This window comes from Takifugu rubripes, chromosome 2 (genome assembly GCF_901000725.2).
Source record: "Takifugu rubripes chromosome 2, fTakRub1.2, whole genome shotgun sequence".
Classification (NCBI taxonomy): domain Eukaryota; kingdom Metazoa; phylum Chordata; class Actinopteri; order Tetraodontiformes; family Tetraodontidae; genus Takifugu; species Takifugu rubripes.
The window spans coordinates 13,280,250-13,295,249 of record NC_042286.1 but is presented as its reverse complement, the minus strand read 5'-3'; the positions used below and the strand labels follow the sequence as shown (position 1 = coordinate 13,295,249).

General features: G+C 49.2%; 1 protein-coding gene across 7 annotated transcripts in view; it reads left to right on the top strand.

Moving 5' to 3' along the window:
• The window catches only part of npas3 (neuronal PAS domain protein 3), a 96,676-nt gene that overhangs the window by 14,136 nt on the left and 67,540 nt on the right, over positions 1-15,000 (top strand). For 5 of the 7 annotated variants that reach the window (XR_003887638.1, XR_003887637.1, XR_003887636.1 and 2 more), the window contains exon 2: positions 11,298-11,396. The exons of the other annotated variants lie outside the window; for them this stretch is intronic. Coding sequence is in view for 2 of the 5 variants with exons in the window: in XM_029833013.1 (XP_029688873.1) it covers positions 11,298-11,396 (99 nt within the window). In the remaining 3 variants the exon portion in view is untranslated. The remainder of the gene's footprint in view (positions 1-11,297; positions 11,397-15,000) is intronic. 7 annotated transcript variants of the gene reach the window in all.

Genomic DNA, 15,000 nt, shown 5'->3' with positions numbered 1-15,000 from the left:
GAATGGACACGTAAACATTGACAGCAAATGTAAACGATCTTCCCCCGTCAGTGCTGTAGCAGGACCTGCTGCAGTCTGGACGGGAGGCGGCTTTGGCCACTAGGGGGCACCGTAGCCAGGAGGTGAAGGGTCAGGGGTCAGTATTTGCTGTGTGAATGATTATCTCTCGTGGTGTTTATGGCCAGCGACAGGAATGGATCAGTCTTGGTTCAAACACGTCCAACCTTCTCAGAACAGCGAGTTTAGGTTCCGTTATCTGAAACAAAAGTCCGGAGGTGTAAACTCAGAGTTCCTGCAGCAGCTTTGGTTTTCTCCTGTCAAACTGACTGAAACAACAAGATGGTTTAAAAGACACAAATTCCGCTCCTGAGGCCCCCACTTGTCCTCCGTCTCTTTGTCCTTTAGGCGTCTAATTGGGGGCCTGTTTAGAAAAGGAAATGTGTTAAGTGGAGGGAATTCCCATAATGCTCTTTTATTGGGAGCGTGGACAATAGGAACTAATTGGTTCCTATTAGCAGACAGGAGAGGCAGAAAGAGAGGGACACTTAAGGTATTTAGACAGAAGAACGGCATTCTGGGTAGCTGGTCTGAGTGTGCTGGACGCTGAGAGGTCCAGTGTCTGCTTTCTTGTGGGAAACTCAGAGGGTGTGGGAATGTGTGTGTGTGTGTGTGTGTGTGTGTGTGTGTGTGTGTGTGTGTGTGCTTGTGTGTGTGTGTGTGACCGTTTGGTGACGTTTGCTCCACATGACCAGGCTGAAGAGTCTGAGATGATGCTGCTGTCGACCAGGAGGCAGCAGGACCTCCGATGGTTCCCATCATTCGCGTCACCGTCGGCGTCTGGAGACCGAGAACCTCCATAAATCTGCAGCCGGACCCGTCAGAACCGTGGCCGGTCCGCGAGGTGTGAGTGAGGCTCTGATTGGTCCGAACGCTGACGTTTGACGTGTCTGGATCACAGCGACGCTAGTCTGGACAAACGTTCAGTGTCACGGCTATTTGAGAGTGTGTGTGTGTGCGTGCGTGTGTGTGTGTGTGCGTGTGTGCGTGCGTGCTGCTTGGTTTAAGTCTTATACTGTTGCACTACACCCACACTGTGCGTACAAACACACACACACACACACACACACTCTATGATTAGCTTTGACAGCACGAGGCCATCCAGCGCTCTCAGATATAACTGCTTCTCTTTGATAAACATGAGAGCTCACACACACACACACACACACACACACACACACTCAAATAGCACAGAAACACACACACACACTCAAATAGCACAGAAACACACACACAAGCCTTCGGTCAGTGTGATGCCTGGAGAATATTTGATATATAGATAATCTTTAAAAGGTGAAATTAGCATATTGGACTGGTGTGTGAGGAGTCGTGTGTTTTAGCTCGACTTTTAATCAGGTGGAGCAGAAATGATTTTGAACTGAGGAGGAGGAGAAGCAGGGGGAGCAGGAGGTGGGGAAGGAGGAAGAGGAGGATCAGGAGGTGGGGAAGGAGGGGAAGAGGAGGAGGGGAGCAGGAGGAGGGGAAGGGGAAGGAGGAAGAGGAGGATCAGGAGGTGGGGAAGGAAGAGGAGGAGGAGAAGCAGGGGGAGCAGGAGGAGGGGAAGGAGGAGAGGAGGATCAGGAGGTGGGGAAGGAGGAAGAGGAGGATCAGGAGGTGGGGAAGGAGGAAGAGGAGGATCAGGAGGTGGGGAAGGAGGAGGAGCAGGAGGTGGGGAAGGAGGAAGAGGAGATCAGGAGGTGGGGAAGGAGGAAGAGGAGGAGGAGAATCAGGGGGAGAGAAGCCGAATACCGGAGCAGAATAAACCTCGCAGGAAGCCGAATAACTCGCAGGAAGCAGAATAAACTCGCAGGAAGCAGGAATAAACTCGCAGGGAAGCCGAATAAACTCGCAGGGAAGCAGAATAACTCGCAGGAAGCCGATAAACTCGCAGGAAGCAGATAAACTCGCAGGAAGCAGAATAAACTCGCAGGAAGCAGAATAAACTCGCAGAGCAGCTTTCAGGAAGCTAAAGTGGAAACGTCAAAACACTCGGCTCACAAAAAGCTCCTCTAAAATGTCGGGAACACGTCGGGCGTGTGGATGAAAGGAGCCGTCCTGAAACTAGGACGTGTTCTACCACCAGAGACTCTTCAATCATCCACTTCCTGCCTGAACCGGGCCCACATCAGTCCTGAGACGCCGCGCCGTCGTTTACACGCTCGTGCCGCTGCGCTCAGCCAGGTGCGGTTCGCCCTCACAGCGGTGGGGACGCTGCGCACCGCCGCCCGTCAGATCCGGCCTCGCTAACGTCCCAGCGGTGCCTCTGCTTCACCGAGCTCCCATAATAACTTCACACGTTCAGCTGAAAGTTCCCGAGGAGGACGACCTTCAGCTGCGCCGCCGCCGCCGAGGTCGTCTGATGGAAACGCACGCTAGCGCGTGATGAAAGCGACCCGCGACGCCATGGAAACACGGATCAGACGAACGTCGGCAGATATTTGTCAGGGCGGCAGCGGCGGCGTTCAGGCTGCAAGTGATAGGCTCACTCAGGTTTGAGTGACACCTGTCAGGCTCCGCCCCCTCAACACAGCTGTTAGCCAGCATGCTAAGCTTCTCTGTGTGTTTGTCTTGTACTTGCTGCAGAGGGAGGACATTTATTGTTGGTCCTCACAACTTCAAAGGACTGTTTGAGGATTAAGAAGTGGTTCTAAGGTTGAGGTCAAGGTCAAGGTCAGGCATGTGGGGTGTGTGTGTGTGTGGGGGGGGGGGGCGATGGGAAGATGAAAGGTGCCCTTTCATTGGGCTGTTAGTGACGCTCAGTGAGAAGGAGCCAGCTGATTGGCCGGCAGCCTGCGAACACTTCCTGGGCCAGTAAACTACACGTCGCTCCTCTCTTCCTCCTCTTTCTTCACCTTCGTCCTCCCCCTCACTTTCACTCCTTTTTCTTTATCCCGCTGCTTTCCTCTTTTTCCTCATATTTCAAATATTGATGCTGTTTGAGTTTCTCAACTGAACCGGGAGCAGCGTAAAACGGTCCCTTCCAGCCTCAACGTGCACTTCCCTCACCCTTCCTTCCATCTGCCTTCCTCTCCTCCTCCTCCTCCTCCTCCTCCTCCTTCATTCTCTCCAGTGGAAGTGAAACATCATCTTGTCACTACTGTATGAAAAAGCCTGTTTACAGAGAGAGTGGGATGGAGGGAGGCAGAGATGGAGGGAACAGAGAGAGAGAATGATTTAGCCAGAGTGTGTGTGTGTGTGTGTGTGTGTGTGTGTGTGTGTGTGTGTGCGTGTGTGTGCGTGTGTGTGTGTGTGCGTGTGTGTGTGGGGGTGTCGCTCCGCTGCCTCACAGATCGATTGCTTCTCGGCGCTCCTGACAGGTGTAATTGTGAGGGCGTCATCTGTTCTTGTTTGCACAAAATACATTTTTTCTTCTTTTCTTTTACTTATTTATTTCTTTGTGCGGAGACGCGGAGCGCAGCGTCAACGTCCTCTAATCTTCCCGCCATCATCCCATTCTTGCGTTGCCACCGGACAAATCCCCTGTTATTTGAACAGATGGTCGGAAATCCATTCTGGTGATAAGTTGCCTCTAGTTAGCATTTAGATTACCTGCAAAAATTGAACAATTTACTACTCTGCCTCCCAGCATAACTTCCTCCTCTTTCACTTCCTTCGTTTTCCTCCACAGATCCCCCCCCCCCGTTGCCTGTCCTCTTTTGTTGCAACTTTGACTCATTTTAGAAAGAATTACAGACGAGGTTGATGAGTGCGTTAAAGAGGAGGGAGGAGGAAAAGAAAGGATGCAGGGAGGAGAGGAAAGAAGGGACCAAAGGAATCAAATGGGAGAGGCTGAGAACGAGGGATGAATGGAGGGGAGGTGGGAGTCGGGGGAACAGTGGACCCCGAACGCGACGGAGGAAGAACGACAAACGCTCCACAGGTGATTCTCTCTCCGGCTGCAGTTCCCCTCCCTCCCTGTAGGCGGCGGGCGTGGTTTCATACGGCTCTTTCTGCGCGTCGTTCCCGGCCGGCAGCAAATTTTTCCTGAAGCCAGCAAACGGCAGAGAGAAGGAAGACAGAAACAGGAAGTGGGGGGGGGGTTATATTTGTCAAAGCAAAAGAAAAGAAATGAGACAAGAAATCAGGTCTAATCCTCTTTGATGTCATCTTCCCTGTGAGGGTGTTCATCCCTCCTTCACTGGCTTTTCTTCTTCTCTGGTATAAATGATGTGTCACTGGTCTGTGGACTGTGATGAGTGTCAGATTTGCATAATCCAGTTAGTGGAGTCAAATGAAGCTGTCGGCTCGCAGATTTGGCATGCTAGCCCCAACACTGGCTTCATTAGCATGGTGTACAACACACACACACACTTGCACACACACACTCGCACAGACAAGCACGCACACACACCAGCTGTGTTTTAATCTCAGCATGCTAACTAACAAACACACAACCGCTGTTGACATTAGCCTGCAAACATTCCAAACTCTTTAACTTTATAGAAATCCACGCTTGTTCCAGCCGCTAATCATCTCCCCGCATCCCAAACTTTGTTGCCATGGCAATAGAGTCGTTGCAGGCTGGTCAGAGATTTGTCATCGCTGCACAGGAAGGAAAAACATGTGAGGAAGACTGTGACCTCTGATCTCTCTCTCTCTCTCTCTCTCACACACACACACACACACACACACACACACACACACTCCAGTCCCAAGCGGTGGTTTATCGCGTTCCTGTTTCCCGCTGCTGCTTCAGAATTCTTCAGTTTTCCTACAACAGGAAATGAAAGAAGCGCGCCGCGGTGGCCGCCGCCCCCTGGAGCGCCGCCATGTTTTGATTTGTGTTGGTCGCTATCGCTAATGAAAATCAGCGCAGGGCGGCGGACAACAGAGGCCGCGATAGACGAGTGACGGGTCGGTCAACACAACAGCTGACATCTCCCAGCGAGGGGGGGGGGCTGTAATTGCCGGGGGGGGCGTTCGTGCACACAGGTTAACCAGCAGACGGAAACAGGAAGGACCAACCGGCGCTCAAACCCCCCCGGTTTTTATTTAATTTAGCTGTCAGAACTTCAGTTAAACCCTGTTTTGTTTATAATTGTGGATCATTTATTAATGATTTTGGTGACTGTGGTCAATTTCGGTTTATTTTTCTTTACATCCCCCCGTCAACCCCCCCCCCCTCTCCTGTTTATGCGGCTCACCCATCTCACCCCCCCCCCCTTTAATTTGACCACAATATTTTGCTTTAATGCATTTTTTAAAAATAAAGTCAGCGTTAATATTCAAAACTGCAGCTTATCAATGTTTCTCTCTTTGCAAAGCAGCTCATAAATATTAAATGTCGATCAGCCACGCTTCCTCGACGTGCCGGCCGGACCCCCCCGACCCCCCGCTCAGGCGTGTGTGTCGCTGGCGTGTTTGTGTTTATTGTCTGTGTGATTGTGTATGCAGAGGATCTGCAGTTTGTCTGGGGATTTCAGTGTGTGTGTGTGTGTGTGTGTGTGAGAGAGAGAGAGGGAGGAAGACTATCATTATCATACAGAGGAACTAAAAGCCCTGACAGTAATTTATTGTCTCATGGTTTATGTCTTCCACACACAACACACACACACACACGCACAAACAGCCAAAATACCATTGTACTATCAAAGTGAGGAACATTTTGGGGCAGTGAGGGACATTTGTAGTCAGGATTGGGCTTAGGTCGGGGTCGGGGTCAAGGGCGGGGGGTAGTTGTGATGGGTCAAGGGGCTGAGGTGAAGAGATGGGTAATGCAGCATACAGTATGTATGAAAGCCCCCACAAAGATAGAAGTACAATGATGTGTGTACTCAATACATCACAAGAACACACCACACAACACACACACCTGGCAGCTGTGCGAACAGTTAATGTGACGAGGGATCCAGAACTGTCTGAAAACTGGTTCTGATTCTAGATCCGTTCTCTGAGCTGGGAATCAAGTGTTTGAAGAATGTGTGCTGGGGTTGCTATGGCGATTCCTTCAAGTCCTGCTCAGGTCCTTAAGCACCGATTTCTTCCCGCTCTTCCTGGTTCCTGGTGCTAAATGACCTTGGCAGTTATGGTTTTAAGACCCCCCCCCACGAATGTGTTGCTGTCTTTCTGTTTAATGAAATTCACACACATGCTAAAGGCGTGATTAGCATATATATTGTATTGACACAGTGGCAATATGTTCTCTCTTTCTTTATCTTGCTGTCTTTTTGTCTCTTTCATATTTCTGCTTCCGTCTCTCTGTGTTGGAGTCACACTTTGAAGTTCGGCGTCTTTAATTTTTATCTGGAGAACACGCCGCCCGGAGCGCGCCGTGATATTTACAGCAGGCAGAGAAACAGGCTTGTTTGCTATAGATTCGGCTGTTTCGTAGCTCTGCTGAGGCTGTTGTTTCCAGATGTGCGAAACTGAAACGCACATCTTGTATCTTACGAACTCTTCCAACGCTCAGTCAGATGTTCTTTCCCTCAGTTTTTGCTGCGGTTGTTGAAAAAAAACAACCTTGTTATTTCCGGTTTGTTGCCGCCGGCGTCGACCTCAGGGGTCACATGCTTCTACCAGAGCCCTTGTAAAGGAAGCTAACCCTTCCGTGTCTAACAAATACACAGATTACCCAGAATGCCTCACAAGCAGCCCCCCCACAGGTGCAGTGGGCGGAGTCTCGCATCGACGGTTCAGGATTTAAACCGGAGTTTTTGGGTGAAGCTGAGAGAACGGAGGTGGCGCTGTTTCCTGGTTCACTGACGATGGTTGTTTCCTGGAGACTGACAAGCTCTCGCCCCCTCCCTCACCTGACCCGTTGCCAGGTAACCTGTTGTGTTTTGGCCTTTCGTCTCGGTGTTAGACAAGCTGCTGTGTTTAAATCAACATGAACTTGATAGAACTTTAACGTCTGAAGCTTTGATCTGTCGAAGTTTAACTTTGAAGGCTAAAGATGGAGATTCCGAATCTGCAGAACTGTCTCGTTCAAGACGGTTGCAGAAGCAGAAGACGTCTTTCTCCCTCCTTCATTCATGGTGTCCTTTAGCACTCCTCCATCTCTGCCAACCATTCACACTCCCAGGGAGCGGGAAACACACACACACACACACACACACACACAACACACGTTTCTTTGGTACTGAATGCCTTTTCATTGACTGTCTGTTACCATGGAGGTGAAAGGACGAGGAGAATGATTAGAAAAGAGAAGGATGGAGTGAAGGAGGTGAAGGAGATAATGAAAAGACAGGAAAGAGGCAACAAGGAGCTTTTTTATTCACACTTATCCACACACACCACACACACACACACTGAGATGAACACAAGGAAACCAGGTTTCAACATGTTGGTCTGTTCAACTGTTTGCTGTCGGCTGCTTCCTGACGTGAAGAGAATCAGTTTTAACACGTTCCAGGACTGTAGGTGGCGCAATAACAACAGAAGACTGATCGAACCCTCCTGGGGTCACATGACTGCGCCACCAGTCGCTACGGTAACCTTCAGCCGAGCGTCACCTGTGAACGCCTGTTTTCTAACTTTGATGGTGGCAACATCCCGTCTCCCGGTGCGTTTGTGTTCCTTTAGAATGTCAGTAAAACCTCAGTTTTCCAGCGGTGGCGCTAACAAACAAAGGGAAGTCAGCCGTCTCAGAATAACGCGCAGCGGGACCGTCTCCGCGTCTTGAACAGCGTTTTAGTGGCGCCCTTCAACTCGGCTTCAATGCGGCTCAGATGTGGGTTTTTCCTCGACGTTTGCCCCTGAAACTTCACTCCAGACTTACTCCCTCCTCAGCGAGTCTGGATGGAGACGCCGCCTCCTGCCTCTCCTTGACTGGGAAAGATCAGGGAATCGAAGGACGGAAATACTCCAAAAACAGGGGAGAGGCGCGGAGACGGGGAGGATGAAAGGGAGGAATGCGCGAGCGGAGGGAAACTTTCTGACTTTGCCGTCTGACTCGGTGGAGCGAAGAAGAGAAGAGGGAAGAATGCGGCTCTTTTAGTGACTCCACCAATCTGAGCGGAGGACAAACCCCCAGCAGGAGCTGCCTGTTAACGAGGAACATGGATCCGTCTCCTTCCAGACAGGCGGGTGTGACACTCCCCTCCTGGGGGGGGGGGGGGGGACACTCCCCTCCTGGGGGGGGGGACACTCCCCACCCGTCGCCGTAGAAACGCCATTTTCTGACCACGACTTGACCTGATCGAGGCTCCATCTGATTGACGGCAGAGTCCGACAATCTTTTAGACAGGTGGCATTTTTTGGAGTGTGTTGGTTACCACGGCAACGTGTCAGGTTCTGGTGGGGGGGGTGTCCAGGGGATCAGTGTGAACGGTGATGTGTGACAGAGTGAGGGAGGAGCTCAGAGAGAGGTGGATTTACGGCTCCTCTCCTCTCTTCCCCGGTTTGTTCTTCACACCTCAGATCTTTTGATCCATCACAGCGTTTTAGAGCGTGAGATATGAAACCGGGCCAACGATCCATCCAGCAAAAACCAAACAGACTTTATGAAATCACGTCACGGCCCAGGAGGAGAGAGGAGAGCGGAGGAGGGTCACGTGACTGTCAGGTGACCATGTGACCTGCTGAGGCGCCATGACTGGTCCGAGGATCCCTTTAGTTTCTGGTGGATCTTCAGGACTCACACACCATCATGAAACTGTGATGTCAGAGAGGAAGTGGAGTTACAGTGACAGGAAGCAGCCTGTTTTAGAAAATAAGAGTTTAGCCAAGTAGCTCGCCGCGGCGTCCCGCCTCACTCGTGGAGCTCCGCCATCGAGCTGCCTCCATCGTGGTCGCTGTGCAGTGCACGTCTGAAGAGGGCAAGTGTTGCAGGGTCTACACTCAGGTGTACACATGTTGGCTCCAGTGATCACACACAGCTGTAGTCATAGTAACAACCAAACTCCTCCAGTTCACACTGGTTTTAATGGGATTTATGGCTTTACCGCAGCACTGGAGCTCAACGGGCGAGCTCAGACTGGACCTGAACACACACACAACCACACACACACACGCACACACACTTGTGTAATGACATTGAGTGGTAAGGGTCGCTCTGCAGGCAACAAGACAAACCTGGATTAGTGTGTGTGTTTGTGTGTCTGTGTGTGTGTGTGTGTACTTTCAGGGTCAATTCAGTGTTGTGTTTATTTTATAGCTTTCCTGATGACATTTATAATCTAGTCTATGATTAATGAATCAACTAATTTGGAAAAGAGAGACGATGGATGGATGGATGATGGATGGATGGATGGACGGATGGATGGATGGATGGATGATGGATGGATGGATGGATGGGTGGATGGATGGATGGATGGATGGATGGGTGGACGGATGGATGGATGGATGGATGGATGATGGATGGATGGATGGATGGGTGGGACGGATGGATGGAGGATGGATGGATGATGGATGATGGAGGATTGGATGGGTGTTGACGGATGATGATGGATGATGTGATGATGGATGGGATGACGGAATGGATGGATGATGATGGATGATGGATGGATGGATGGATGGCTGGATGGATGGATGGCTGGAATGGATGAGGATGGAGGATGGATGAGGATGGATAGGGTTTGACGGATGGATGGATGGATGGATGATGGATGGATAGATTGGATGGATGGATGATGATGGGTGGGTAAAAACACTTCAAGCTCTGCTGTGTGTCTCCGTTAGCGATGGTTTCCATGGAGATTCAACCTTCTCCACAACGTCTTCTTTCTTCTGGACTTCATGTGTTCACAAATCAAACCCAGAAGAAGAAACGTCTCTGCTTCCTGCAGCTTCACAGGGCAACAGAAGTTAAGCCAGCGGTTCCCCCTCCTCACCCTCCTCACCCTCCTCACCCTCCTCACCCCCTGACAGGAACAGTAGTGGCCCGCTGGCCTCAGGAACCTGTTTTATAGTCATTCTGGTCCACAGTGAAGTGGAGGTGATGGTGTCTCTCCCCCGTCTCTCCCGTCTCCCGTCTCGTCCCCTCCTCATCCCTCTCCCCCCTCTCCCCGTCTCTCCCCCCCCCTCTCTCCCTCTCTCTCCCCTCTTCCGTCTCTCCCCTCTCCCCCTCTCCCCCTCTCCCCATCTCTCCCCTCTCCCCCCTCTCCCCCCTCTCCTCTCCTCTCCCCTCTCTCCCCTCTCTCCCCGTCTCTCCCCTCTCCCTCTCTCCCCGTCTCTCCCCTCTCTCCCCCTTCCCCCTCTCTCCCCGTCTCTCCCCTCTCCCCCCTCTCCCCTCTCTCCCCATCTCCTCCCCATCTCTCCCCTCTCCCCCTCCTCTCCCCTCTCTCCTCCACTCTCTCCCTCTCTCATCCCTCTCCCGCTCCCCTCTCTCTCCTCCCCATCTCTCCCCTCTCTCCCCATCTCCCCTCTCCTCCCCATCTCTCCCTCTCCCCCTCTCTCCCCTCTCCCTCCCGTCTCTCCCCTCTCCCCCTCTCTCCCGTCTCTCCCCTCTCCCCTCTCTCCCCTCTGTCCCCGTCTCTCCCCTCTCTGCATCTGTATGAAAAATTCCCGCCGTCATGAGTCCTGACAGCTTGTCTCTGGCGCGTGTAAACCTGGGATAAATGGGAGCGGGTCACTGCTGAGCAGACTCGTGTATGCTGTCTGACTCTGTCGTTTTGGCTCGACATCTTTTACTTTTCACACTTTATTTCATTGGATCTTTGTTGTTTTGACTAAGATTATCTCACTGTTACTTTTCGGACTACTTTTGATCCCCAAACGGGAATGTGAGGGACGTTTGAACCTTCCAGAAACTTTTGTGTCCTCATCAAATTCTGGGATTATGTCAGACCTTCACATCAGAAGAGCAACTTTCTGTCTGTTACACTGATGACACTGAACGACTGGAGAATGTTGGTGGTAAAAAAGAACAGTTATTGAACTCAAACTTGCTCTGGGGGGGGTCAAAGGTCAAGGTCACTGCGTTCAACCAGCTGATCTCATCAGTTAGGTTAAAAAAAGCCAAAAAACAATATCAATGTTATGATTTCAGACATTAACAATAGGTCCCTGATGAAGAGGATAATGGGATTTTGAAGGTCAAAACAAACAAACGCCACCTTAAAAATCAACCCTGAATTCAAACCGTCTCAATCAAAATGTCCACAAACGTTTGCTGACACGTGTGTGAGGTAAAAATGCCCCGGCCGTCCTTCCTGCCATGACTTCGGCTGGATCAGAGCATCACTTTGATTTCTGAGATTATTTTCCCTTTTTGTTTGTCTTCTTCCTCTTCTTCTTCTCCACACGTCTTCCATCCGTCATTAAAGACTCTCTTCACGTTCTGTTTGTGTGTTTCACAGTGACCCCTACTGGGAGCGGCCGGCTAATGCAGGCAGCTGCTCCGCCGCCCGGCCCAAGACCCTTCACCTGGCCGGCCAGCAGCACACCTCCTCACCATGGTAACGTTGGTGTCCTGCAGCTCCTGTTGCAGCAGTAGTGTAGAATATGGTAGTGTGTGTGTGTCTGTGTGTAGCTGTGTGTGTGTGTGTGTGGTGAATGACAGACTGGAGAGTAAAGATCACCGTAAAGGTGATAAACTTCTTAGACACAGTTGGGCAAAACGTACAGAAGAATCAGAAAACACAAATTGCAACTTTGACGGAATATTTTTTTTATTCCGAGGTTTCGCCGGGAAACCGGAGAAGGAATTTAAATTTAGACATCAGGGTGTCAGTTCTGACCTTCGCTGTTTCCCTCAATGTTTGCGAAGCAAATGGGAACGTTTCTGGGAGAGGGAACAGAGTTTCTCATTGTTTTGTGGCTGCGCGTCACCAACGTTTCTTTGGCAACATCTTAATATCCGCATTGACAGATTGGAAGCTTAACTGTTGCCATGGTTACCTGACACTGAATGAGAAAGTTGAGCAGTATGTGAGTGTGTGTTTCTGTATGTGCGTGTGTGAGAGTTGGAGGTCAGGATAATTTCATCCCTCAATCTCTCCCTGCTGACGTGTTTCCACGGGAGCCGACCCGACGCCGACTTCCTGTCTTTGATGCAGCACTTCCTGTTTCACCTCTAACCTGCCTTCTCCTCCATAAAGCCAGATTCTTTCCTGCATCCCTTTTCATTCTGTGAGCTCTGAGTTCAATAATTTAGCCGTTTTTCTCCTATTTTGCTCCATATTTTATGTCTTTGTCTGGCAGAAACGTGTTAATAATGGAGAGTATAGATTCAGATTTCCTGTTTCCACGCATGCGTGTGTGTGTGTGTGTGTGTGTGTGTGTGTGTGTGTGTGTGTGTGTTTGAAGTGGTGCTCGCAGTCTGGCAGTATTGATCTGGAGCTTGTCTGAAATCAACATTCTGAGTGTTTGAAGCTTTGATTGGTTGAATTCAGCTGAAATCAAAACATTCAGAAGTTCTGGAAGAGCTGAGATAATTTCTCCTACATTTCCCATGATCCTTTGGAAAACCAGCCAGACTAATTCCATCTGCATTAATTAAAAATGGATTCATTCAATTAAATACTTTTAAAATTAATTAACAAGGTAAAAATGAAATGTTAACAATGACTGATCAACTCCTGATCATTTAAATGATTCTTTACAAGAATTTCCTAACATTCCATAATTTATATTAAAACATTATTCAGACCTTTATGTCAGTCAGATGAAAAAAATATGAACAAAAATAAATATATTAAATTACACATATAAAATAAGTTTAATTATTTCTATATTTGACCTTAATAAGTATTTTTAAAATCTGTGTAATCAGTATAAAATAATATCAGTATTGTTGCTAATCAAATATAATTCCTATTATCTTATTCTTTTTATTCTATTCTCATTATTATTAAATCATTATGTAATTGTTACTAAAATAAACAATAACTGCAAATAAAATGATTCAATAAAAACCAAAATTACATTTAAAATAGAAAAAGAAAATCACTACATGTAAAATAGTAACATATTTGAACTTAATATTTGTTCAAGGTTTATCATTCTGAAGCTAAATTACTGATTAATATTATCAAAGTTAATGGTGCTCTTTAACTCAATAGAAAAAAATCTTTTTATCCTGTTAAAATGCATAAAATCTGCAAAAAATAGTGTTGATTGACAGTTTGTCCCCTCTGAGCCACCATAGGCGGCGTGAACCCGATTCATTTGGCCTCTTTTTGATAGCTGAATACACTCTGGAGCCTGTCAGTGAACGCACCACCATCACACCTCACACACGTGGATCCTTCGCCTCCACCTGACGGCATCAGCGTGATGGACTTTGACACCTGACGGACCTGAGTGACGGCGAGGACGCTCCCGGAGCGCTCGGGAATCTCGAAAACCTCGGAGTGTTCAGCACCAACTTCCCCCTCCCCGCCCCCCTCCTCCATCTGTCCTCATATCTACAAATCCCTCACCTCATTGGACAGCTACCCACCTGTGGCGCCCACTAACACACTCACACACACACACACACACACACACACACACACCTGTGTATTCCCTCAGCGTGCACTTATTTCACCGTCTTCCTGCCGTTTTGTTTACAGTGTAAAACCTCGACTTTCACCTGTCCTCACCCGTCTGTGCTGCTGCTGCTGTTGCCCGCAGCAATGTTTAAACACACGTCAGGCTTGTTACTGCAGCAGGACACACACACACACACACACACACAGAAACACACACACCCTGAGGAAGATGGAGACGCCGTGCACCTGAAATGGGCCCGCTGTTTGGTTTTATTTTGGCGTCCGCGGGGGTGCGAGGAGGGAGTTTCCTGCGGAGGCGTCTGGTGGAAACAGCGAGATGATGAAGAGGAGGACTGATGAAGGAAGTTCCCTCTGTTCTCAACAAACATCAGACGCTCCCACCGAGTGTAAACCAGAGCATCTTAATTACACTAAGCGTGAGCTTAAATTAATAAATTATGCACCTGACGTAGCAGGGTTGGTGCTGTTGCCACGGTTACCGGGCCTGGTTTGGGCCCCAGTGTCGCGGCTGTAACGTACCCACAGCGTGGGCGGGGCTAATATGTGACCGCCGACACTGCTGCCCTGAGGGTTCGGGTTAACGCCACCTTTGCGTCTCCCACCAGAACTTCTGAGAACGTTCTGAAAGCCGACTGGAGGCCTTGGTTTGCTAATCTGGTGGTTTTGTTCCCGTGTGGCGTCTCAGAGCCACAGCGCCGCCATTTTTCGGACCCACCGATGCACTTCCAGAAATTCACCGTCATCTTCAGCGTTTTTCCATCATTCCTCTGAAAACTTTTCCACTTAAATCCAGACAAACTTGTGTCTCCTGTCTGTTTGCCTGCAGTTTTTAATCACCCAACCACAAACACGCCATTAGCGAGCGCTGTGATTAGCGCTGTTAGCTCACCTGAGGACTTCACACACCTTTGCCTTTGATTTCTCCTCCAGTTACTCTTTGATTCACAAATCATCTCCTCGATTTGAAGCCCGGCTCCACGTCTAACTTTTAATTGGACAGTGTTGGTTGGGACTGGTGTGCAGGAGGCCGTGGGCGGTCGACTGTCAGAGGCTTCTGGGAGGCCGCGCGGCTGCAGCGCTGCCTGCAGTTCGCTCTAATTAACCATGTTTCTTTGGGTTTTTTTGAGGGGATAATTCATGTTTCTGAAGGTGCGTCAGGATGTTTTGATCAGTTGGACTCTGAGGTTTCTGGAATATTTTCAAACATCAACTTTAAAACAAAAAACAAAAAAAAAAACAGCAGTTCAATTCGCATGAAATGTTTCAATCGTGGATGAGAAGAACAAACATTTAAAACCTGTTTTGCTTTATTTTGCGAAGACGGTAGAGTTTCATGCTAATTTGCAACTTCAGATGTCTGGTGTCAAATTGTCCCCTTTGCATTTTTGATGAGTTTACGCTGTAATCGGGGTTTATTTGGTTCCCCTGTCGCTGCTGCTTTGGTCCTTTAAACCTGATCTTAACTTCAGAATCAATAAAACTGTCAGGACGGAGGAGAAATCAAAGAGACGGCAGGACACCCTCATTATTCCAGATGTTGTCTGACGTCCAGCTGTTGTTGTCCACC